Genomic DNA, 27,155 nt, shown 5'->3' on the forward strand with positions numbered 1-27,155 from the left:
TCTGTTTTATAAAATCACGTTACATAGGTACCTAACTAATACTTGGAAGTGTAAAAGCGCTTTAAAAGCCTATTTGCAGAAAAAAATATATTTTTTTACATGTAGAGTATAAATATCACTATGCTGTGGAACACAGACCATTTAAAGTAATTTCTCCTATTTTTTTTTTAAATAACGCAATCAGATTCAAGTTCCAAATTATTTATTCTAAACCTGAGCTTGAACTTATTTTAATACAATTTAGTAATAGTTTCAATACAGAAACAAACGACAATCTATTGTAAACGCCTCAACTAGCAGGATAAACCATCAATTGTCGAAACACAGAGACAACCGTTTAATTCCGTTATACAAACATGGCGGCTATCTGCCGTTAATTTAAATTCATGAGATAATCAATTTAGAACTACTTCAGACACGTACAACATTTAGCTCATAAAAAATACATTTGGATCAAGAGCGGTCTATGAATAATAGATTGGGAACTTCAAGGCATAGATGTGTTCAAAGAGACGTATTCCACTTTGAGCACCCGTTCAAATAGCGCCTGCACGAATAGCACCTGGCATATTCTATTTAGAGCACCTATCTATAATTTGGGCAGGTGCTCTAAGTGGAATTAAATTTATTTTTACGCAGTATTCCATTTAGAGCACCACAACAGCCTAGAGCTGACTGCGAATTTTGTTAGACAGGACGTTATTAATTTCATCCCAAAAGTACTAGGGCAATTTCGATGTTTTTTTTTCCGGCACTACCGAGAAATCTTTCAAAAAGCTCTAAGTGGAACACGTCGTAAAAATAAAGTTAATTCCACTTAAAGCACTTGCCCAAAATATCGATAGGTGCTCTAAGTGGAATAGGCTAGGTGCTATTCGTGCAGGTGCTCAAAGTAGAATACGTCCTCAAAGATGGTACAACTTGTAGGTGAGTAGTTAACATCGGTTTGCCTCAAAGGGCTTTATTTGGAGTTTAACTGATCGTGGAACTCCTGTTGCGGTGCGGAAACTTGTGCTTAACATGGATGTCATTTATTTGTGGATGTATGAGTAGGAAAATAGCTGTAAATGAGAAATATTTTAATACTAGTAGTAGGTACGCAATTAATTTAATCTAAAAATGAAACCAAAATTAACTAAGACCCGAATAGGATAAAATTGCTTATTTTTTGATTGGAAAATGTTCCACAGTAGTACTAATGAAAGTTAGGTGGTTCAGTTACGCACAAAGTTTTTGTTTCTTAAGCTAAGTTTGCAGATAAATCATTCTTCGTGCCGCTTCCATACCTCAGGCACTACTAGAGTTAAGCCCTTGATATGACTAAGATGTTNAAGATGTTTTAACTTATCATCATGAAAATTTCAAAGAGAGTAAACTGTGCTGAACATTATTATTACCTTCGTAACTTAACCCTTCTCTAGGTTAAATCCAATAAGAGGCAATCTCTTCAATCATTATTAAACAATATCGATTATACCCTATCCATTTCTTCGTTCATAATCGGATATAACTATTACCACTTTAGATATCCGTAATCTACCCCCAATCAACGGAATATCTCGCTAATAACCAACTTCCGTATCTCAGAAATGCCTCAAGCAATTCTAGGCGAAAACACAATGTGTAGGTATGCGAGCTTGAGAAGGGATGAAATGTTATTGTGACCAGGCTTTGCCTTTCTCCCCTTACAAAAATACGAGGGGACTATTGTGTTTTGTAAAATTAGATAGACCAATATTTATAAGCCGAATACTTAAGGTAACAAAAGAAGTCACATGTTTTGTATTTTGTTTTTTGGGAATCCTGACCCTCGAGTTAAGGTAACGTTTTCATTGAGTTCTTAATTGAATTTTATTTTCCGTATCATTCTCCCTAGGAAGTATTAGAATATTTCACCCTAAACAAAAGTACGTGTACACAGATAGACTGCAGAAAAATCCTATAAAAGCGTAATCATTCTCATTTCACATAACAGCTTTCTTCCGATGTGCAATTTGCAGCCGGAGGATGAACAAAAAATATAAAAAATAAGGGTGACGAGGCTCCAGGCGAGAGGGTTCCGTTCATTTCACCCCGAATAGGCAGATAAGTTTATGTGAATACGGCCTAATACACATTCATAAAGGGAGCAATCTTGGGGTTAATTTTTGCTTCGAGCGCTTATGGTGTTGTGATAGTGATGCTCGCAGTAATAGCTTACGATTATCGGTATCGGTAAACGGTTATCTCTTACGCGACATCGACGGCGAAAAATATTTCGTTCCTCACACAAATTATTATCATCCACATACACGAATACAGGGAGATAGGAATGGTCCCGCTACGGACGATAAAGTACAGAATGGGTTTCCTGACATGCTTTTCCACTGACTTAAATGAGAAATATTTTAAAAATAAAATGATAAACTCACAATTTTATGTGTACGAAGAAATTTTCTTCAAAAACACCTGGAGTCAATTTCAAAACTAGCACACCTAGACATTTTATGTAACTCTAGTCTGACCTAATTTTCTTCAAGCGGCTTCATTTTTATAAAAGGCGCATCAACGAAATATCGATAACTATAATTGCGAAATCGATCAATTACATCACTAACACAATTTCATAGTGCATTTAGATTATTGGCGAGTGTTTTTGTCGTTCTGTCACAGTCAGGGCGTCTGTTTGTCTATGTAGATTTATGCAGTCTCAAGCTTATCACACGGTCGGTTTGCTCAGTTCGGATACGCTCCATATCTTCGCGGTTGTCAATAGCACGGCTTTTGATGCAACGGCCATTGATGGTCCAAATCGAGGGCAAGAGTTTTGCATTGTGAGCTCGCCGGCTCATTTTCCACATAATGCGCTTTCGGGGTATGCGACCTGGACAATCTTGCGTGGTATTCAATGCAGCGAGAGCTGAAGGGGTTATGGAATGTGGGCTCGTTTAGAAACAAAATTAAACTTATCGACTGAGTTGACCTTGTGCGTTTGTCTCAGGAAGTTTTAGCATACTTGGGAACTAAAGTCTTTGGGATAAAAAATCCTGTAGTATACAGTAGATAGGTATATTACTATACAACTAGGGATATAGAAAAAATTATAATCAGGTAAATAAACCTCATGTACTTAAGTAGGTAATAAGGATTGTACTCGTATTAACTATTTGACGCATTACAGTATTTCTACAAACACAACTGATTACTGAAATTTTCTAAATATCATTTTATAGTCGTCATCAAAATATTTGAAGTCATTACGTTAGCAATATCAATAATACTCAACTTAATAACATGTTGTTATTATGCAAAACACTGCTGTTGTAATATACTTTAAAAGGTAACGAGCAAATCTTATAAGCCGGACATTATTTAACCCTCCGTGTACGAGGTGACTAAAAGTTACGTCCCGTACCAGGTGGGGTATGACACACCCCAATATACAAAGTGATAAAATTTTTATTCAACATTTTTTTAGGTGGAATTTAATATTTAATATTGATTATTTACGTATGCTAATTAGGTTTAAGAAATGCTCTGAGCTGAAAATATGTATTATAACATTTTTATCATAAAAAAACAAAAAGACACAATTTCCGTTGTTCTTGTAATATAGGAATCAGTTTCCTATGTATAATTTTTAATTAGTGCCTTTAATTATGACAACCGTTTTTATTTCACAAAGTACAAGTATTTACTTATAATTTAAAAGTAAATTAAAAACTGGAAAAGTATAGGTTTTCAATTTACCACAATTCTGATGAAAGAAAATGAGTATGCTCAATGCATAAAATGGGAGCGTAACAATTTTATTTATTTATAAAATATGTTATTCCATTTCAGTAGCCCATAAATTGTATCACCAAGTATAAATTGTAGCCCACAAGTGTATGTTCACATACATCTTCGGATCTCAGTACTAAACTTCCAGATTCGCACTAAAAGTCATATCATTTGACTAAAAGTGCTTGAAAATTTCAGATACTGTAAAAATCACGAAAAATAATATTTGTATTGAATTTTATTCAATTGACAAAGCTAAAAATATATAAATTACACCAAAACTGTTAGATTTTTTTTTAAACTTTTTAACAACGTCCCGTACCAGGTGGGGTGTGTGACACCCACACGCACTTTAAAGGCATGTAACTCAGTTGGTAGTTACCGCTGGACTGATTTTGCAACGCTGATCGAAGCAGCAGTGTCATAATTCCAGCTACTGAGAATTTCAAATTCAGCACTTGAAAATTTTTAAAATTGTGGCTATTTTTAAAGGACTGGGGTGTGTCACACCCCACCTCGTACAGCGAGGGTTAAACCAACTACCATGCTATTTCGCTTAATAAAAACTAAATCGATTCCCATGGCACCATTAGTCTAGGAGCCATGGTGTCGCATAGTGGTTACATCCATTATGAAATGTAGAGACCACGTTGCTATAATGGTCATTTTTCTGACCTCATTAGTTCATTATAGCCCGTGCTATCTATAGGTTTAGTTGTCATTCTCCAATTACCTGAACTCCGAAGAATTTGTACTTACTAAATAAATACAAAAACAAAAAAGCTTACATAATTGTAATGTTTCAATAGCATTTTTAATAGCATGCTTTAGATTTTGAGCTTCATGCTGTTTAATAATGATTAACGCAGGTGGTAAGATACGACGAACTAATCTTTCAGTATTTAAGTTGTAAGAACGTTCGAAAAAAAAGCATTTGTTTATATGACAATAATGCTATGAAAGCCGTAGCTGTAATGTAGTGCCTACGCTGCCTATCTAATATGTTGGTTTCTTAGGCTACATATTAAAATTAGGTGTCCTGTCCCCTGGACTGTCAAAAACAAGAAATCTAAAGCCGTAAAAATCCATTTTTTGTCTATTCTTTCGGAATTATAGACGTACTACCTTGTTAAGGGGTGAATGACACTGGACAATGTTTGTATCGCCATATTATGGAAATCTGATTATGTTTATAGCTACAGGTAAACTTTTTTATTGCACGTTGGTTTTTGAATTCGTGCTTTTTATTGGCACCTATAAAATTAAATTAAACATGTAGATAAGGAACAATGATGTGTACATAATGAACTGTGTGATGGTTCTTTCGTAATTATTGCTCGGTTTTATTGAGTTTTTTGGAAGTGTTCGTTTTATGAGTTTATGGGTTGATTTAAAATATAATTAACTGTTTTAAGGTACACTTTACACATAAAACAGAAAAATTACTAACCAATAACTTCATTGAACAATGATTTCAGTTATCTTTATTAAGTTTTGGAAGAGAGATTCAAAATACATCGTCTAGGTAGACTAACTTTGTTCTATGTTTTTATGATATTTCTGGATAATAAAAAATACCTACATTAATACCGTAGATTAAAAATTTATTCAGAATAATTATCTCTAAAACTCTCTAAAAGAACAGTAGGTACGAGTAGGTCTTGTTGGTCTACAAAAATAATAAACAAAAACCTAAACTATTTAAGTTACCTAAGTTCGCGAAACCAAAACGTGATAAATGTTAACCTGTAAACGCCGCCCGGTTAACATGCCCAATCACTGCCCGGTCCACATTAACAACCACATTTCCCGATTGTCAATACAAACCGATAAGCCGCGCAGTCCGTTTTTATCGGTCCACTACGCAACAGCTGCATCGGATAATTTTATTAATGTTAAAGGATTTACGTTGAGTTTGCCGGTTTATATTTTTGTTTTACATTTCAGTGTGCAGTTGTATTTTAAGTTAATTGTAGAGTCTACTGCATAATAAAAGTAGACAATATCAAATGTATGACAATACGTACATCACAGTGTTCACAGAAACACTGTTTTCTATGTCCTATAATGTAAAATTTTACCCCTATGCTATGCGCTAGAATTAATAAATTTACATCCTATAATGGTTCTTAGCTTTAGCGTATGTCATAATTTAAATTGCTCAGTACTTTTGACGCATTAATGATAATGAATATCATTGTTCCCTGCCCGAAATCCTTAAATTCAATGACGTAACCAAAACTATTACGGCTGTCGCACTAACACCGTAAATAACAAATGACAAACGGTGTTGCTCAAAGATTATCGCGTGAACATGACTAATGACTATCAGCCGTCTTCTACATGTTAATTGTACCGAATGCTTCCAAAACTAATTTACACTTTGTTTGTTTTACATCTAGTCTGATGAGTTCGCAATTGCCACACGATTTTGAACCTTAAATCTTTGAGGTCAAGACGGAATTAGTATCGATTTAGAAAAGCAAAAATCGGTTTCAAGGATTAAGATCCTGGCATGCTACGTTGTCATTTCAGCTACATTTCTGACGTATGAGTTAATTTTTCATCCTGATGGGTCTAAAGTAAACATACGGTACAAAGAGGGTTAGGATTCTATTTCGAAGATTGTTTTTCCTGATTCCTTTGCCTTTGTGGAAGCGTTAAATAAAAAGTGAATTCTCGAGTTCGCGCGTTACAAATTTCCCTCAGTGGTAAACTTTTGTTTGAACTGAAAACAAGTCTAGACGCGTGAAAAACATATTTATGGACGGTTTCCGCATAAACGTTCCTTTAGGAAGATATGTTTTTATTTGTTTCACAGTCACACGCTTTGAGAAGTTTATTTTCGACTGTCTTCTGTGCTTCTGTTGTATTTTTCGTTTGTATTTTAATGCAGTACATCAACTTTGTAACGTATGAGTATGCGAAGCATTTCCACAACTTTCTTTGTTTTTCTACTTTGTAGCTTTCAATATAGGTGTCATTTTCCACGTCAAAGTAAAAGTATGTTGGCGACTGTACATTTTAAAGAATTCCATCGCTATATTTTTTAAACCTCTGTGCACACAATGTGCAAAATTTCTTTTTAAAGCAGCAAAGAAAATTGCTGGCCACAAATAATTTGCTCTTAAGAAGTGTGTATTTAAAAATTTATGCCTAGTCCTACTTTGAGCACGGTGTGACATAACGAAGCATATCCAAAGTTTAGGCGGCGCCAGTTAATAATACAGTGCCGGTGATGTGCGGGCCGCAACAAAAAATACCATTTCAGCACGCGAATCAAGTTTAATATGCATACCGTACCGTCTTTTGGTGGTGTTGTGACCATGTACTGTCGACAGTAAAATATAAAAGGTTAATTAATTTCAATTAATTAGAAAAACAACAAAAATATTAAGTAGGTACCTATTATTGCACACGTCATGTTTAAGGAATGTTACGATCAAATTTGTTATGATGGACTTTTTAACAAAGTCGTTCTCCATGAATCTCCATGAGTTCAGCGATGAGTCATGCAAACATCTTGCACTTGAAAAGTATGTATTAAATCTTTCAGAAACTTATTTATGTAGATACCTAATACAGAAGAAAAGTTGTCATGTATAAAATAAATATTATTAAAATTTATCCTTTTCCTCTCTGGAAATCATGACAGGAAAAACCATAATTTGTCATAACGCGACATGTTATGGGAGACAAAATTTTTGGATGCATTGCGCTGATTGTCATACGCTTTATCATACCACCAATTTATCTGCACCATACTAAACCCACATTTCAACACTAAGGCCCAGAACAGACGGTGAAACGCAACTGCAACTAGACTGCAACTGCTAGTTACTTTTGAGTTGCATCTAAGTTTCTGCCATAGCGTCCGTTGAGAAACCACACATGACGCGACCAGTTTGAAACTTTCAAGTTTCAGTTTCATACATCAGAATCATCACAAAGTTGCAGTTTCGTTGCAGTTGCGTTTCACCGTCTGTTCTGGGCCTAACACAGCAAACTAAACAAATTATTTGCATTAGTTATAACCCTTACTTTATAACCATGTTAATTTTATCGAGTCCATAACTCAGGCACGTCACTACGCACTAACAAGGTGATTATTGCTAGGGGCGGGACGAGCCCACTCGATAACCGCTCGTTACTGCCTTATAACTGGAAATATAATTACCAAAAACCAACCCATGGGAAAATAAATCAAAGATTCCCAAAATAATCGAGTTTAACTATGATCTAAGATGTTATGGACTATGACTATGAAATCAGTGTGTAATTTTCGAATTCCAAATGTCGTGAATAAGATATGGGTTAGTAATTGGGTCAGGAATTTGTGTTTGTTTAAGTTCTTTGGGATGAGGTTTCTGATGAAATATACGTTATTCATACAGCTAATAATATTACGATTCATGTATTAAATCAAGGTCCCAAAATACTATGGGAACTGCTGTGTATTAGTAGGTTATTAATTATTAAAAAAAAGAATTTGAGTTTGAAAATTTTAATTAAAATATTGCAAATACGTGCATGTATTTTTCCGGAAAAAGCTCGTAAAAGTACATTAAGCTGTGGTAATGATAGAGGCATATACAGCAGTCTCATAATAAGGGTCTAGCGGGAATGATAGGTCCTATTTAATTTACTAATTATCATCATCATCATATCAGCCACAGGACGTTCTCTGCTGAAGTGAACATAGGTCTTCCCCAATGATTTCCATATTGAATGGTTGCATTCAGCGTCTTTTACAGCCACCTTAATGAGGTCTTCGGTCCACCTTGTGGATTCCGCGCTGTCCAGTATGTGGCACCTACTCCGGAACCTTGCTGCCCCATCGGCCGTCAGTTCTGCATACTATTATCTCCTGCCCATTGCCACTTTAATTCTTGCTAATCCGTTGGGCTATGTCAGCGACTTAAGTTCGTTTACGGATCTCCTCAATTCAGATTCGATCTCATAAAGAATAGCACGCTGTGCAACTTCGAGCTTTTTTATAAGGCCAATAGTGAGAGGCCACGTTTCGGAACCATAATGTCATCATTGATAAGTAACATACACTGATTGTATACATAATATTCGCCTTATAGACTTTCCAAACTCAAGAGTAAGGCAGAATGGACCTTCTAATGACCTCTTGCATTATACCTGCTTGTTTTATAAAAAGTTTTTATGTGTATTGGAATGAGTTTTAACGAAATGAACATACAAAATCCATTGAGCCCGTGATATAAAATGGAAATGTTGTTCCCATTGAAACACATTTGAATGTTAAGTCTTAGGTGGAGAATCTAAAGGCTGTTTCATACGAAAAAGTGAATCAGTCTTATCTAATTTAATTGTTTCGATTAGGAACTACGGATTAAAACGCATTTATGAATTAAAATAGAGTTATTTTTACTTTCGGTAGATTATACAGTCAGGTTTGTAAAATAACACTGTGGACTTTCAAAATAATATTGTGATAACCTTGTATTTTGAAAACCATTTGAAATCCCAAATAAGTGTTGCTATTTAAATGTTTTTCTTAACTATGACCACGGTATGAACCATTTTCGACTTAATATCGCAGACTAAGACAAAATATGCAGTATTTGAAGTAGAAACTCTATTTTTTTACAAGAAAACCTTTTTCAAACCTCCAAAAACGATCGCGACCTCTGACATGCACCTATGACTCACCCATACACACGCCCTAACCATCATCCGGTGGGTGGTCTAGCGATCGGGCTGTAACGGCCAACAAATTGGCCGTACTTGTTTGTGCATGCCCACATAGCTCAATTACGCTCACTGACCAATTATTACGTAAACTCTTCCCATGGGCCATCGTTTGGTCTAGTTCAGGTGTGGTGAACATTTTTGGGAAGTCGAAGTTTTCAAATAATTCCATAACTATCCTCTCCCAAGCTGAAGAATAAAGTAGAGGTTAGAAGAGATCGCTTAAAGCTCTAAATTATGGTCTATAAATTGTTGAGTGGACAGCGACACACGGTTTTAGCCGTGTCGTAAAACTGTATTCAGTAATTATAATGAATATGTAAATTATAAGTATGCTGTTAATATTTCTTCCCAATTATTAGCTATATACCTATATCCGTAACTTCCTTTTAAGCCCCTAAGTCATAAGTATACTACAGCTTAGCTATAAAACACATACAACTTATAAAATGAGAGAGTAGGTATCAAACTAAGAGATAAGACAGTTCAACGAATTTGAAGCCTAAATAGGTAGCACTTACAGAATTAAATGTGCTTTTCACGGTTTCGAGGAACTTCATTTAGACTTTAGAGTACTTTAGACTACATTTCACAATCCATTTTAAAGAAAGTATGAAGCTTCTAAGTTATTTAATGTTAGGGCGCAACTTTATATTTAGACCTGAACTGTAAGTGACTTTGAAAATGAATTAATTAGATATTTCATCGTGTAATATTAAACTTTTTATTTATGAAGTAGTTTTATGTTTTGGTTTAATCAGCTAACAATTACAGAAGTGTTAATAACAATTTATTGACAGTGAGAAATTCGTGAGGGAAATACATAAAATTACGTTAAATAAATACAGAACAGATTTGATAAAATAACGACTAAAAATACACAAACCAAAAATGTTGAGTAGAACTGAAATCTAGTTGGTATGCACCTCAAGCATTCAAAGCCACCATAATTACGAATGTTAGCATTGGATTTTTTCTGCTATTATTCAAATTCAAACAGATTTTGGATGTAGGTGCCTAATAATCTGGTATATCCGGCTTTGTTGAACTGAAAAGGTTGTTTGTGGGGTCACTTTAGAATGAACCAGTATTTTCAATTTAAAAATAATATGTNCAATATTTTGTAACTTTAATAATTTGAGAATGTAAATTGTTCAACTCATCGGATTTTCCTCAGATTTGGGGTATGTATTAGAGTCTTATTTTAAACGGATGCCAACGATTTAAATTTCACCCTGAATTAATTCATGTTAAGATAACAAAACGTATGTTTTTTGCATGCTGTAGAAGACAAAAAATTACATAAAAAAGGTTTCCAGTATAACCTAATGCGTTGTGAATAACTTTTTTTTTATCCACAACGAGGAAGTTCTTGGCCTGTATCTCACCTGATAGTAAGTGATGATCAGGCCGAAGGTGGAAGTGAGCTTCACCCGGACCCTTAACCACGGAAGAACTGGCTATCTTACCTCTAACTGCCGGAACGCAACAATGCTGATAGCGATATAGAAGAACATGTAATGAAAATAGATACAGAACTCTACATTAAATTGACCGGCACACGCTTGCCCTTTTTTGGGTAACCACCTATTTATCGTATCTGATGATGTTATAACAATATAGTGTACTTGAAACCTAATCATTAACTATGCGTGTGAGTTTTATATTCATATCTGATTTTTCCTATTCGTTGCTATGAAGATTGTTTTGATGGATAGCGCTAAACATAGCGAACATCAGTACATCATTGTAATAGTACTTAATCGTTACGTAATGTAAACAGTTAATAAAGAAATAGGTACGTAAAAGTATTTAAAGGTGTGTTGTATTTTAATTTGAATAAAAACATACAGAAGATTATCCACGATCTTCACTTCTTTATTAACTACTAGCTTCCGCCCGCGGCTTCACCCGCGTGGAATTTGTCTGTCACAGAAAAACTTTTTCGCGCGCGTCCATGTTTCAAAAACCGGGATGAAAACTCTCCTATGTCCTTTCCCGGGACTCAAACTATGTCTATGCCAAATTTCATAAAAATCAGTTCTGTAGTTTAGGCGTGAAAGCGAGACAGACAGAGTTACTTTCGCATTTATAATATTAGTATAGATTGACATACTTAGAACAAGTAAGTACGCTGCATGCATGATAAAATAACAAAGATTACAATAAGTATTCACTTCTTTATTACCTACTGACACACTCAGGCCAAGTACGCAACATTAAAAATGCATGAATACTCACATTGTTCTCTTTATATTCCCCTGAAAACTTTCATTTTTGCAAACGCTTACCAAACTTGTACGTTAACTTTGGAAACATGTGGTGTCCCAGAAACTATTTTGTAAGACTTTTATCNTAATATGTTGTCACGTTGCTATACTTTAAGAATTAAATTGAGTTAGGTTAAATTTTCAACTCATCGGAATTTTCTTAGATTTGGGGTATGTATCATAAGGTACTCGTAGAGTCTTATTTTAAATGGATGCCAACGATTTTAATTTCACCCTGAATTAATTCATGTTAAGATAAAAAAAAACGTATGTTTTTGTCATGTTGCAGTAGTAGAGGACAAGAATTTACATAAAACAGATTTGCAGAATAACCTAAAGCGTTGTGAATAACTAAATATTGTAACTAAAGTTATAGAAGAACTTCTAATGAAAATAGATACAGAACTCTACATTAAATTGACCGGCACACGCTTGCCCTTTTTTGGGTAACCACCTATTTATCGTATCTGATGATGTTATAACAATATAGTGTACTTGAAACCTAATCATTATGCGTGTGAGTTTTATATTCGTATCTGATTTTTCCTATTCGTTGGTTGCTATGAGGATTGTTTTGATGGGCTATGCTATGATGTACTTATGTACAATTATTTGTAACAGTACTTAATCATTTGTCTTTGTCCAGCAGTGGACGTCATTTGGCTAAAGCGAACGAACGAACTTAATCATTACGTTTACTTTACAGTTACGTGGTGGGCTGAAATGGTGATGATGATGATGCTGAATGTAAAAAGTTATTTAAGAAATACGTAAAAGTAAAATTGAAAGGTGTCTTGTGTTTTACTTTCAATAAAAACATAAAGAAGATTATCCACGATTACTGACATACTTAGAACAAGTAAGTACGCTACATGCATGATAAAATAAAAAATATTACAATAAGTATTCATTTCTTTATTACCTACTGACACACTCAGGCCAAGTACGCAACATTAAAAATGCATGAATACTCACATTGTTCTCTTTATATTCCCCTGAAAACTTTCATTTTTGCAAACGCTTACCAAACTTGTACGTTAACTTTGGAAACATGTGGTGTCCCAGAAACTATTTTGTAAGGCTTTTATCTCATTTTCACCAAAATACAGTAAAGTACAGTAGGGCTAACATGCTACAATAAGTGACAAACTCATAACATAGTGTGAGTTAACGTTATCTAAATCCTACTTAATATTATAAATGCGAAAGTTTGGATGTCTGGCTGTCTGGATGTTTGTTACTCTTTCACGCAAAAACTACTGAACAGATTTTGTTGAAACATTACAGTATTATTGTTTTTAACCGAGATTAACATATAGGCTATAATTTATGCCAATTTGTGACACTAAATTTCACGCGTGTGAAGCCGCGGGCAAAAGCTAGTACAATAATTATAACTCAAAGGTGACTGTCTGACTGACTGATTGACTGACTGACATAGTGATCTATCAAACCACTGGACGGATCAGGCTGAAAGGCATGCAGGTAGATGTTATGACGTAGGCATCCGCTAAGAAAGGATTTTACGAAACTTCACCCCTAAGGCCTCAGCCTCGAACTTAGCGGGCAGCGGGGCGGCGGCGGCGGCGGCGCGGGAGCGGCAGGAGATTATGCGTAAAATCAAATAGACCGGTTCTCGAAAACAGCGGCGCGGCAGCGGCGCCGGAGCGGGCAACGAGCGGGCAGCGGCGAGGGAGCGGGCAACGAGCGGGCAGCGCACTCNAGTAGTTAATGAGATTAGCGCGTTCAACCAAACAAACAAACAAACAAACAAACTCTTCAGCTTTATAATATTAGTATAGATATAGATTTACTTCAAATTATGATGTTCTGATACGTAATTCACATGCGTAACTTTAATGCTTCCTACTGCAACCAGACAACTTTGAAGATACGACTTTGTTCTTGGGACCCGTCGAATTGTTTTTCCTTTTATTTTTATTTCCAAGTCTAGTGCTTCTTTAATTCGAGTTGTGTGCCCATCTGTCATGCTAGCTGTTATGCTTACTGTTTTCGGTTTCAGGTTTCTTTTTATGATTTTCTTGTACACTTGGTCGTTGATGTATGATCTTGTGGCGCCGGTGTCTACGAGTGCTTGATATTTTTCGCCTAGTATCGATACATTTACGAAGGGACGGTTATCTTTAATTTGTGGACTTGTGTTTATTGTCATGGACTGTGTGTACTCACTTGTTTTCTTACAACACTGTTTACTCATTTTGCCGATCTTGCCACAACCGTTACAAAATAGTACCTTTTTGCTTCTGCAATCTTTCATTGAGTGTCCTTGTTTTCCACAGCTCCAGCAGCAAGTATTTGTGTTGTAATTGTGTATGTATGATGCCGTCTCCTTGTGTGTTTGATTTGTGCTTGTTTCGTGGTAGTTATTTCGTGGTTCTCGTTCTGTGAAGCTAGTTTGACGTTTGCCAGTTGTATTAATTTGCTTACCGAGTCTGCTTCTGATTTCTTGATATAGTACTTGTATTTTGCGTTCATGTTTTCGTAGATTCTAGTTATTTCTTCTTCTTTTGACATTTTCGCGTATCTGCGCATTAGTGTTTGTATTTCAATGAGATAGTCTGTGAATTTTTGGCGGTGATCTTGCCTATAATTCACTATTTTAGCTAACAGGTCACTGTCACGGCTCACAAATATCAACTTGAAGAGTTCTATGAATTCGTTCCATGTAGTGAACGAGTTTTTATTATTTCTATATCACAGTACGGCCTTTCCTTTCAGGAATCTGGGGAGCACTTTGAGCACTTTATCTGGCTTGACCTCGCCCGATGACATGAGTTCGTCCAGTTGCTCTAGGAACTCCACTGGGTTGTTGTATGTGTCAAAACTTAGGTTCCATCTGGCCGTTATGCTTTCAGTCTGATCTACGGTGTACGACATGTTTGGTTCTCGCTGCAAAATAATAATAATGATGATGAAGCNTGTTGTTCAGACATTTCGTTCGCGAATAAAAACAATTATCTCGACAACACAACCCCGAACACAACACTTCGCCGCTAAAGCGCCGCGCGAGCTGCCCGCTTGTTTCGAGAACGGGTCTGCGTTGCCCGCCCCGCTCCCGCGCCGCCGTCGCCGCCGCCCCGCTGCCCGCTAAGTTCGAGGCTGAGGCCTAAGGGGGTAAAACGGGATCCACGCGTACGAAGTCGCGGGCGGCCGCTAGTTGGTAATAAATACTACGTACTTGGGACACTAATAGTATTCTTTGGTTTTTGCGAAATATACAGTCTATGGTAAGATCAGAATTAAAAGCGCTTATAATACCCACGGAGTTGGTATAATCTATAATCTAAGTTACTTTACATTCATACATTGGATAGTTCAGTTTACGACTGCATAAATATATTTAGCTATATTTTGCATGTCTTGAAAAGTCTGAATTGAAAGGATTTGTTTAGTTTAGATCATATTTTCAGTATCCTTATTTTAAAAACGATTCGCCATTTTAAGTGTTTGAATGTTAAAATCCTACTCTATCAACCTCTTTTGTGGGGTTTCGCGTTGAGTAAAAAGTTTTCAAAAGTTCTTGAAGACACAACAGGTGTTTGAGATGTAACGGTATTAGCTACAGGAGTCCGCAGCCATGTTCGGGGATTCCCGACCCTGGTTTGGATTAATTGACACTTTAGGCCACTTTTGATCAGTGGCTAACAACTGAAACAATGATCAAAAGTTGTCGGTTTTATTTTGAGTCAGTAAGTAGCTACATTAAAATAGACATTTGTTACACTACCTACTGATTTTAATGTATAAAACTTTATGTTTCAATATTACCGATGGTTTTACAAATAATGTTCAAGATGCAGATCTTTGAAGACTGCGGCAAAAATTACACATAGAAAAAGACAATAAGAAATAATAGAATCACAAAATAAAATATTAACAAGATTACTATAAAAGCTTCAAAAACAAACAATTTTATCGCAAGTTTCGAGTAGCGATTTACATAATTTTTTTCACCATCATACTCTAACGAAAGCTCAAATCTTGACCCAAATTTAAGTATACTTTCAAGCCTGCGACTGGTTCAATTTCATTTTTGTATTTTAATGAACTTTCTACAAAGTCGTGTCAATTTAATAAATTTTGCTAACCTCATTAGCTTCTTTTGTGTGTACACTTAATTATTCATTAAGTTCCCGACGGCCGAGTCTTATGAGATTCCCCCATAAATTAATACTCTTATAAAACGTAGTATGTCGTAAAACTGCGCGTTCCAGGAAACTCGATCTCACTTTGTTTATAATTAATGCCCGATACACCCGCACGGGAATAATTCAACGGCTTATGCACCCTTGATAATATGAGATGAAGTTTCTTTAGACGGCGGGCGGCGGCGCGGGTGGCGTAGGGCGGAGCTTCGAGCCGGCGTTCAGTCGGTGGGCAGCCGCCGTCCGCGCCGCACGCAGCCCTCGCGCCCTCATGACCCGCGAGTCGCGATGTCGCTTCCACTGCGTGAATATTTATGACGCGATCGACCTATTCGCCTCCTCATAAATGGCAACGCCGACCTCGATGCCTCACCGCACCACGTATACACCCGTAAAATGCCAATAAAACAAACTCTCGTTAAAAGACTCGAACGCCGAACTTTCAATCGAATCATAGTGTACGTGTTGTTCTACTGTCATGTTATCGAGAAGAATGCAGCTGCGGAAATGCCGCACGAGTGCGCGTACCGCAGCTCCGAGACGGAAACGTCGGAGAACGCGGTGCTTTTCTGCAAAATACGAACGATAAGTAGTTTGGACCACCTGTTACAGAATATAAGTCGAACGCATTTCGACGAAGTGTTATCATTGCACGTCCAGTGCAGTGAGATTCTGTTTTTCGAGAGCACGTTGACTGCTCACACCGATAAAAGTCAGGGGAAGCAGACGAATCTAGCGAAGCTACGGGACCTCGTCGTAGACAAGTGTAAGATTCGTCAGATACCGGCACGCGCGTTTGATAACTTCAAAGACCTCAAGCGGCTCCACGTGACGACCCACAACAGTGAATGGTCAGCCATGACAATGGAGCTCCACGATCAAGCCTTCGCGGGCCTAAAGGAACTAATTGAACTCGATTTAAGTGACAACAACATCTGGAGTACTAAAACGGAAACTTTTTGTTCGTTGTACAGTTTGAAAACTCTTAATCTAACGAAGAACCATTTACAAAATATAAAGACAATTGGGCTCTCTGACTCGTTGAGAGAACAAAATTTAAGCGTTAGAAGTTGTAATTTAGTCATAGAAGTACTTGATATGTCCTACAATGATCTAATTGTTGTTACTGACAATAGTTTGTCGAAGTTGCGTTCGTTAGCAAAACTGTATTTGCAAAATAATGCAATATCGACAATTGAAGATGGTGCCTTTAGTGGACTTCTCAGTTTGCAGGTTTTGAATTTATCTAGCAATTTCATGAACACAATACCGCCAGATATTTTTTCAGACTCAAAACTTTTGAAAGAAATTAATATTAGTAACAACACATTAAATGTTTTACCCCCTGGAGTTTTTGAGGGTTTAGAACAACTTCAAGTTTTAGATCTGTCGCATAACGATTTAACTAGTCAGTGGATACAAAAGGGCACATTTGTAGGATTATTACGTATGGTTATATTAAATCTCTCCTATAATAAGTTAACTAAGTTAGATCGTTTAATGTTTCAAGATTTGTATAGTTTACAAAAATTAAACTTAGAGCACAACGATATAACTTTCATTGATGAACACGCTTTTGAGGAGTTAAGAAACTTGCACTCACTAACACTTTCGAATAACAACTTGGTGCATATTAACACACACTTGTTTACGGATTTGCATGTCTTGCACGAACTTTTCATCGATAACAATAAAATCAAACACATAGACGATAATGCCTTTGACAACATGACGACAATTGAAGACTTGAGTTTGAATGACAACTTTTTGGCGTCTATTCCCAGCTCTGTACGAAAGTTGCGGTCACTGAAATCCTTAGATATCGGAAATAATAATATATCCCACCTGAATAGGGAAAACTTTCGGGGTCTATCCGAACTATTCGGTTTGCGTCTAGTTGACAACAAAGTTGTGTATCTAAATGAAGACACTTTCGAACATTTACCACAACTGCAGGTGCTCAATTTGGCCTCAAATAAAATAAAACACGTTGCACCTGGCTGTTTTCACAAAAACATTAATCTAAAACTGTTACGCATGGATGGCAACGAAATTACCAAGTTTGATGGAATATTTACTACCCTAAATAGCTTAGTTTGGCTGAATATGTCATCCAATAAAATTATCACATTTGACTTCAGAAGTTTTCCCAATAGTTTAGAATGGCTTGACTTGCATGAAAACTACATTGAAAACTTTATCAACGATGACATGTACTCGAATGTGAATATTAAATTGTTAGATTTAAGTCACAATAACTTAAGTCATCTAACAGTAACGTCAATACCACAGTCAGTTGAGAAATTATATTTGAACGATAACAATTTACAGCACATTCAAGTTGGTACGTTTTCGAAACTTCGTAGATTATCAACTGTGACACTCAATAATAATAAACTAGTCCAACTTGACATGAATGCTTTTCGGTTGGATCAAATAGATGAAGATAGTGATTTACCCGAATTTTTCATAAGCGGAAATCCATTTGTTTGTGACTGTTCAATGGAATGGATTCAACGCATTAATTATTTGAGCCACAGTCGACAATACCCTCGTGTGTTAGATCTAGATAAGGCATTGTGTTCACTCGTACATTCACGTGCGAAAGAGAAAAAAATGATAATTGATATGTCACCTTCTGACTTTCTCTGTCCATACGAAAGCCATTGTTTTGCCCTGTGTCATTGTTGTGACTTTGTCGCTTGCGACTGTGAAATGATTTGTCCGAATAACTGTAGATGCTATCACGATATTACTTGGAATGCGAACGTAGTAGATTGTTCGAACGCTGGCTATACAGAAGTACCGGAACGCATTCCTATGGATGCTACCGAAATATATTTAGATGGCAACAACATAAATCACTTGGGTAATCACGTGTTTATTGGTAAAAAGAAATTACAAGTTCTATATCTGAACAACACCAAATTGAAGGAAGTCAATAACCAAACTTTCAAAGGAATAGACTCGTTGAGAGTGCTACATTTAGAAAATAATAAGTTAGTCGAATTGAAAGGAGATGAATTTTCGCATCTGAATAATTTGAACGAATTATATTTAGACCACAATGCTATTGTGCATGTTGCGAATAATACGTTTTCATCTTTGAAATCCTTGTCAGTTCTCAGAATTGACGATAATAAACTCGTTAATTTCTTCCCTTGGAAATTATTAGCATCGTCTTCCAAAAGCTCAGCACATGTCTCAATAGAGGGCAATCAATATTCGTGTGATTGTAAAAGTATAGCAGAGCTAGATTCTTGGTTAAGAAGGGACCCGGGAGACCCAGAAAAAATGTTGTGTACGGATACTGAGGGGAAACCAACCACAATAACAATTGCGTCAGTTCTGAGTCATTGTAAAGAATACATGGGTTCAATAGGTGATCCTACTGTATCAAAAGACGAAATAATTTCTAAATCCATCTTCTTACCAGACAACTACTTTGCGGTTATATTCGGCGTGGTAATTATAATCGTAATTATATGTCTGATAGGTGCTGTATTTTATGCTTTCCGGTACGAGGTCAGTGACTGGTTGTACACTAAGTATGGGGTTCCATTATTCAAGGAACAGTCTTGTCCTAACGTCGATCATGTTTTGGAAGGAAATCCGAATCACATGTACGACTACTATGTGATATGTAATACCAAAGATACGAATTTTGTCTACCATAACATAATGTCAGAGATAGAATTCAGGAAGATGTCTTCAAAAAAGTTTTCACCTAACGATCCATCTCTAAACATTCTTACGCTAGATAGTTTTTCCAAGTCATCTAAACTATCAAAGCGTCTCCTCATAGTTTTGACAACAAGTTTCATATGCAACGATCTTTGTGACATCCATTTCAAAAACATATTTTACAGTTACTTAAAGTCGTTAAATCGTAGTGATATAAATAAGGTAGTATTTATAAAGGTTGTCGACAACAACCAAATTAACGACGAGCTGTGCTTTGTCTTAGATAAGTTTAAGAATATATCGTGGAACGACCCACGTTTCTGGGACAGATTCATCTCTTTGCTGAACTCCACCGATACTATTATCACGGTGAAAGGATCTGAAAAGAGCGTATTCAAGAAGTCGTTACGTCAAACGCCGACGTTGAGATATACTACAATGCCCGTTTCAAACGATAGTTGCTCTAAGCAGAATTTTACGAATTCCTTGCAGTATTGTAAGAGGAACGATGGGGAGTCCTCCCAAAATGAAAGCTCGCCTTCGTCGGACAACACGTACGGAGAAGGGAATCATTCGAACAATAGCTATATGTCGATCGACAACAGGACATGTCCCCGGTTTAATTATGACCTCAGGCTTTCTCCTAACAGTGGTCACGTATATTCTAGGGTTGAGGATATTTCCCCGAACGTACCTCGTTCGTTAACCGGCAGTGTCTCAGCTAAAGGTCGCACATACTTTGTTTGAGGCTCAAGTCTTTGTCTTTCTACATTTTTCAGCACTGTAAATTTTTCACGTTTAAACACATGTTTAAAGTGTACATTTAACTGTCAATTTCACATACGTAACCTAAGTCATAGGATCGAATGTTACGCAAAAATGTAAATTAAAACAACAATATTTTGTACAAAGATCGTGTGAAATGTTGAGTCTGATTACGGAAACATTTTCCATAATTATATACTAATGTTACTAGACTTTATTATTATTAATATAGTTTATTAGATACGTGAAATATTCACAAGAAGGTCACTGTAACACAACACCAAATAGCTTAAGATTGATAAAATAATACCCAGTATCCCTATTACATGTAACACTTGATGTATTATTGATTAATTTATTGTAACCAAATATTTTACTGAAATATGACTGTATGCTTGAAATCAAGTATTTAAATGTAAAAGCTTCACAATTATTACTTTAAAATGAAATCAAAAAGCTTATAATTATTTATGTTTAAAATTGTTTGTATTTTTTTCAATTTTATTATTTCAAAGCATTGTTTGGAGATTATAAAGTTCACATTTTATCGCTAAAGGTATGTAAGAGTATTTATTACATATTTAAATGTGCTTAAATGTCATGAAATGTACATATTAATTTAAGAATATAAATATACATAAATGTTTGCAATGTTATTGTTTCCTGCTTAGATGTAATGCTTGAGTATTTTGATATAATTAAGCTAAATCGTGATATTAGATTTAATAATTATAAACTTGAAAATAAATGTAATTTTTGGATTGTAATTATTAGTCTTAATGAAAAATTATTGTTTTGTATAAAATTGTACAAAGGAATCTTGAAACCGTAATAAAATTATACTGACGTTTTGATACTTACAAGGTTTTTTATTTGTAAAACATTAACATCATAAGTATGTAAAATATAGTCTAATAAATATACTAATTTGAGATGCGACTCTTAACGCCTAAACTAAATTGTTATAATGTTTCTCAGAAAAACTGGCTAAGTTTATGACACCAACTGACTTTAACCGTAACTATGACAACGACCGGTGCTTTTTGTATGGAATTTGACAGATTTTTGACGTTTGTTAAAGTCAAAGTAAGATGGTGCAACTCAGCCTTAGTTTGACTCAGCTTTTTATCGTCACAGTTTAAAGACTAATAATAATATAAAATTCAACATCCGGTGTCCTGCTTTCTAAGAGATTGCCGTGTAAATATTAAGTAACTTCAGGCTGTAAAACATACATAGTTATAAAATGAATTCTTAGAGCTCCAAGGAAGCACATAAAACATTTATAGAGTAACCCTCACGAATACTTAAATGCGATTTAAAAAATAAAAAGGTTTGGTTTCGTATTTTGAGCAACTACTTGAAATAAATCAGAAGATTTTTTGAAAACTTTTAATTTGATTGATTGAACTACATATTATAATGGACAAAGCATGTTAATAGTACTTTTAGGCTGAGTTGCACTACCAAACTTTGACCATAACTGTAACGATAACCGGTGTCTTTTATGGAGTTTGAAACATTTTTGACGTTTGTCGAAGTTAAAGTAAGATGGTGCAACTCAGCCTTAGAGAGATATTAACATTTTGATAGCGATGTCCACTCTCTTAGTATCCCCATCCTGAAAATAAAGTGTGATATGAACGAATCAATTTTCTCCATGATGCAACGAGACCCTAGAAAAGGTAAGTATATTTTTGCTTAATATATTTACTTATAGGTAGAAGCAGTTAGGTACAAAAGGGCAAAACTTTTTTTGGCTATTACATTCATAAATGAATTACCTAAGTGAACTCTACATTAGTATTAAGTTTCGGACTGGTTTTTAAGGTTCCGTAGCCAAATGGCGAAAAACGGAACCCTTATTGATTTATGTCTTTGATGGTTGCTATGAAGTTTTATAAGGGGAACTGATTTAATCTTTTTTTTATATACTATTAACAAGTAGAAAGCAGTTCAGCGCTGAAATTATTTAAAAAATAGCTATCCTTTCCACATGGAGCCGTTACTCGCACTTGCGCACTACATTCCCATGATTTATTCTTTGCTTAATATTCAAAACTAAAAATTCCGATCTGATATAAAATATTTCACCAATCTTTATTTTATGGACTAGGAAGTCAGACAAAGAAACAAGTTATTATTACGCGTTTTTACGTTTTCCTGTTTTTTTATTATTCTGTAGTAAAGAGATGTTTATTTTTATTATAATAGAATATGTAAATGCAAAAAAAGTACAATTAATATCGATGCACAATAAAAAGGTAATAAAAAATATTGGGTCTTTCATAATATTATTATGTAAATTCAAGAAAGTATTAAACCAAAATGTAGAGTCATGAATTACTAAAACAGCAGATTCATTAGTTATGTATTACTATTGAGGCATTGCCTCAAGTTGAGTGACATAAACAAAATATTAATACACAAACAATACCAGTAAAACTTTATAAGTAAGTTGATAATAAGGTAAGAGTAGGCGCACACCGTTGATTTTTGGTTGGCCGATAGTTGTGCCCAATTTTAATTTGTATAAAGAATCGGCCAAATCGAATCGGCGTAGTGTGCGCACTCCCATACATGCCCATACTGATCAACTGCCCGACTAAACTTTCGGCCGACGAAAAATCAACGGTGGGCGCCTACTCTTAAACCAAAAAATAAATAGGGCAACTAACAAAGTCTGAGACCGTACTGATTTCAGTTGTTACAGTCTACTCTATACATAGAAGAACAAACACTTAACACAGTCGGTATTATTGACTGAATTTGGCTTTAAAAGCTAAGGCTGGACGACTCTACCTATATCTACATCGATGATAAATTGATAATTAATTTCCCTAAAAACAAAATCTATTCACCGCAACAGAGCTAAAGGAATAAAAATATAATCTAGTTGGTTGTCCTCATTAATGTACCTAATTAATGTCATGTGGTTAGGTTATCAGCTTATCAGTAGACAGGATGCATTGGTCTGAAATATAATTAGGTACCCACAAGCTATGTATTTAGATTAACATGTAATTTTATGTGCTCTGTGTAATCATTGTTTTAATTCTCAGTCAAAAATTTAAGCATCATGGACTAAATAATTTGATGGTTTCGATTGATATTGATAAAAATTAAATTAGATTAATAAGACTAGCGTCTACTCGTGGCTTTCAGCATAGGTAATTAAAAATGCAATGGATATATTTTTTCAGTCTAGCGATGAAAAATACTTAAAAATTTTAACTAAGTATGTTACAGATGGGATAAGTAACACGACGAAAACTGTCAATTTAATTCAAGTCTCTACTGGAAAACGTAGCATGACAATTTCCCAAAATTAAAAAAAAATCTATCCAACGGCTTCTACAGACAAAATTACTTGCACATAATATTCAGTAACTCTTAACATTCACTACAAATTAATTGACTTAAACATCTTACAAGGATCTTAAGCGCCGCTGTACCCCAGTATTTTACTCTCAATAATTACCCGTCAGATCAATGTAGGGTTTTCAATGAAAATATAAATTGTCCGATCTCGCGGATTGGCCGTTATCTCGCCATCGTTATGGACATGACAATCGGCCAATTAGACTCCACACACAAGTAGTATTGTCGGCACTAGTGCAACAAAATGCGTACATAATTATTTGCATGTTATTAAGGGAGATAAATTGAGGAAGGTGAAGGTCATCGTCCTTTTTGATTGCCATTTTGTTTTTTAGTTAATTTAATTTTGAGAGATCGGGAGATCGTGCTTTGTTGTGCTCCTTGCCTAAGCATAAATCCATGTGGACTGCCATATCAAAAACCACTTCAGCTGTCAACATTGTATCATACTCGTATCATAAGTAAGAAGTTTTTTTTAACGTCTAATACTCTTATTTTTTTCCAATAAGATTTCCAATAGGTGCATTTTCTTTTAAGACAATAAAAAAATTAAGCTGCACTCACGCAAACATTTATGCTAAAAGAATAAAAAAAAGAAAATAAAGAAGGAATCGGCGGTGGCATGCATTTTTGGTAACTTGGTGTAGGTCTTTGGACGGATGACGACACTCCCAATACGTTTTATTGTTCTAGTTTATTTATAAAAAACAATTACCTTCGTCCGAGCTTGTACAATAGACGTTTTCACGGCCATAAAAAGGCAGACAGGACACTATATGTCCCCAAGGACTCTATCAACTCTGCACTATCTGAGGCTTGCGCTTTACACCACTTTTACGGGTTCCAAGCAACCGCCACGAACATTTGAGCTCACATTATAGCTTAAGGGACATAAAATAACATGTTTATTGGTAAAGTCGAGTTGGTAAAGGTCTAAGTATGAGCAATAAACGAGTCTATGTTGTGGCCTTTTATGAAATAATTAATTAAAATTTTAATGGCCAAACTAATAGGATGTTTGGCGTAAAGGTTTCAAAGTAACATTCTTATAGGAAAACTACAAGACGAGTAGTAAATAAATAAGAAGTGGTCTTATAAGAGCTTTGTTTACTTCTCTTATAAGAACTGAAATCCAATACGCCTTTAGTGCGCTTGGATTATTGAGAATATAAGCAGTTAGGAAGAAGTGCCTATGTAACACCTACATAACATTTATTGATGCTCTATAAATTCTAGATCAATTCTTAAGAACTAATATGTTATTATTACAATCTATCACCTCACACTATGAATCAAACAAGGATAATAACATTGAATAACATCAAAACCGTCGTGTATCAATTTTAAACATAATCTATTCGACTGTAAACATTATTGTCATAACTATTATTGACATTAAGATAGGTTCAATACACTATAGGGGTTATTTTGACTCCTACTACTTACTACAAACGGTTAATACAGACGTAAACATAATTAATCATGCAATAATATTTGTACAGGCTAGTAATAACACATCGGTTAGTATAATGACTCCATTGTTATGCTATCTATTTTATTAACTATGGACTGTTCTAGTAATTATATGATAAATACATGATACATAGTTTCTCAGTACGTTAGCTTGTTCTGTAATTATTTTGAAATACTGCATTGTTGTACTTAGCAACGTATTTGCAGATATGTAGTATATTTTTTATTAAATAGTTTAGGCTGAGTTGCACCACCTAACTTTAACCGTAAATTTACCGACAACCGGCGTCTTTTGCATGGACTTTGACAGATTTTTAACTTTCGTTTAAGTTACAGTAAGATGGTGCAACCCAGCTTGATAAATAATGCGAAAGTAACTTTGTCTGATTGTCTGTCCTTTTTACATGAAAATTGTAGGAGAAGTCAAAACCGGGGAGAAGACAGGTTAGTTTTTATCCTGCTCTTTTGAACAGTTTATACAAGCGTGATAAATATTATGGCAGAAGCTACTGGATAATCTATAAATTCTAATAGGACTATGTCATTTGTCTAATACAATGTCGTCTTCAACAAAATCAGGTCGCGCAAGTAACAAACAAACGAACAAAATCGCAAACAAGTGTTAAGTGAACTTCACAATAGTTAGACAGAAACCATTCACCGAATTTTTTCGCACAAACTATTCGAACAAATAGAAATCTTTTCGAACATTGACAAAATAAACAAGACTAACTTTGTGTCCACTTATTTACAGTGATCTAAACATACTAATAAGACAAATTGGAATTGACATGTCCAATAAGAGTTTTGCCATTTGGCGACGTTCATTTTTAGACTGATTTGCATTGTGATACAAATTGACCTACATTTCAAAGGTAGGTAGAGCGTGTTTTATACAGTTTCCTATATTTTACAACCTATTCTCGATGATTTATGACTCAAATAAGACTCCTAGAATAGTAAATAAAGACAGTTTTGTGATACATAAGTGTGGAAAATGATATCTTCGATTATTTTAAAACAATTAGTCATTCAAAAATATTTGATCATTACGATAAGTACTGGATGATCTACTCCAGCACTAGCCATTTATATTCGAAAATAGCATTAACTATGTTGATGTTCAATTAGTGAATTGATCAAACTTTAACGGCGGATCAACAATAGTTAACTCTCCACTTAAACCCATTATTTTTCGATGCTATCTCCTCCATATCCATATCATCTAGTTAACGTGCCACCGCCAACGTCCCCCATCGGCTGCCAATTTTAATCGGATGACGTTCGCTGCATTGAAACGCATAATTACGCGTCGAAAATCTCTCACGGGACCTCGCTTGTATTAGTTTTGACATTCGGCCTGATGGATGGACCACAATCTCTGGACGTATCTCCTGAATGAGCACGGCCCGTATATGTTCGTGCCACATTAAAAGTTGCCGCAAGTTTGGCATTGTCTTCAGGTATTAAGGATCATTTTTGTTTGTTTTCTAAGATGGGATAAGTTGGCGGGTTATCAAGAGATGGTAAAGGCGATAGGTGTGTCAAATTGGGAGCGCCGGGGTTGGCGTTCGACAGAAACTAGATGGCCAGTTGAATTGCTGATTGATTGCTCTCCGACATCTCCGTCCTTTTTAGGTATTGAAATTTTTGGTGACGCTCGTAGAAATTGGAATGTTTTTATCCCTATTCTTCTATGACAGTGTGGCACTCGATCTGTGTCATATCAAACCAATAGTGTAGGCAGTTTTTATTTTCTCTTATAATAGCTAAACTATTGCCAACGTATTTTGATATACGAGTAGGTACCTAATATTTATTTAAAAGCTTAAGCTTTAAATGTACATTTTGGTAAACTTATAGTTATTCCATAGTAAGAATATCTACTATCAAATCGGTTTTGTGTTATACAATACAAACTGTTAGCAAAATG

The 27,155-nt window shown here is 35.3% G+C and overlaps 1 protein-coding gene across 1 annotated transcript; it reads left to right on the top strand.

The window, feature by feature from the left end:
- Positions 1–16,147: 16,147 nt before the first annotated feature.
- On the top strand, positions 16,148–21,215 carry LOC114358067 (toll-like receptor 6). Its single transcript, XM_028311939.1, has one exon. The coding sequence runs from the start codon at positions 16,316–16,318 to the stop codon at positions 20,348–20,350; it is 4,035 nt and encodes a 1,344-aa protein (XP_028167740.1). The 5' UTR covers positions 16,148–16,315; the 3' UTR covers positions 20,351–21,215.
- The last annotated feature ends 5,940 nt before the right edge of the window (positions 21,216–27,155 follow it).

Source organism: Ostrinia furnacalis, unplaced genomic scaffold, assembly GCF_004193835.3.
Source record: "Ostrinia furnacalis isolate ACB-3 unplaced genomic scaffold, ASM419383v2 OfSCF3657, whole genome shotgun sequence".
Lineage (NCBI taxonomy): Eukaryota > Metazoa > Arthropoda > Insecta > Lepidoptera > Crambidae > Ostrinia > Ostrinia furnacalis.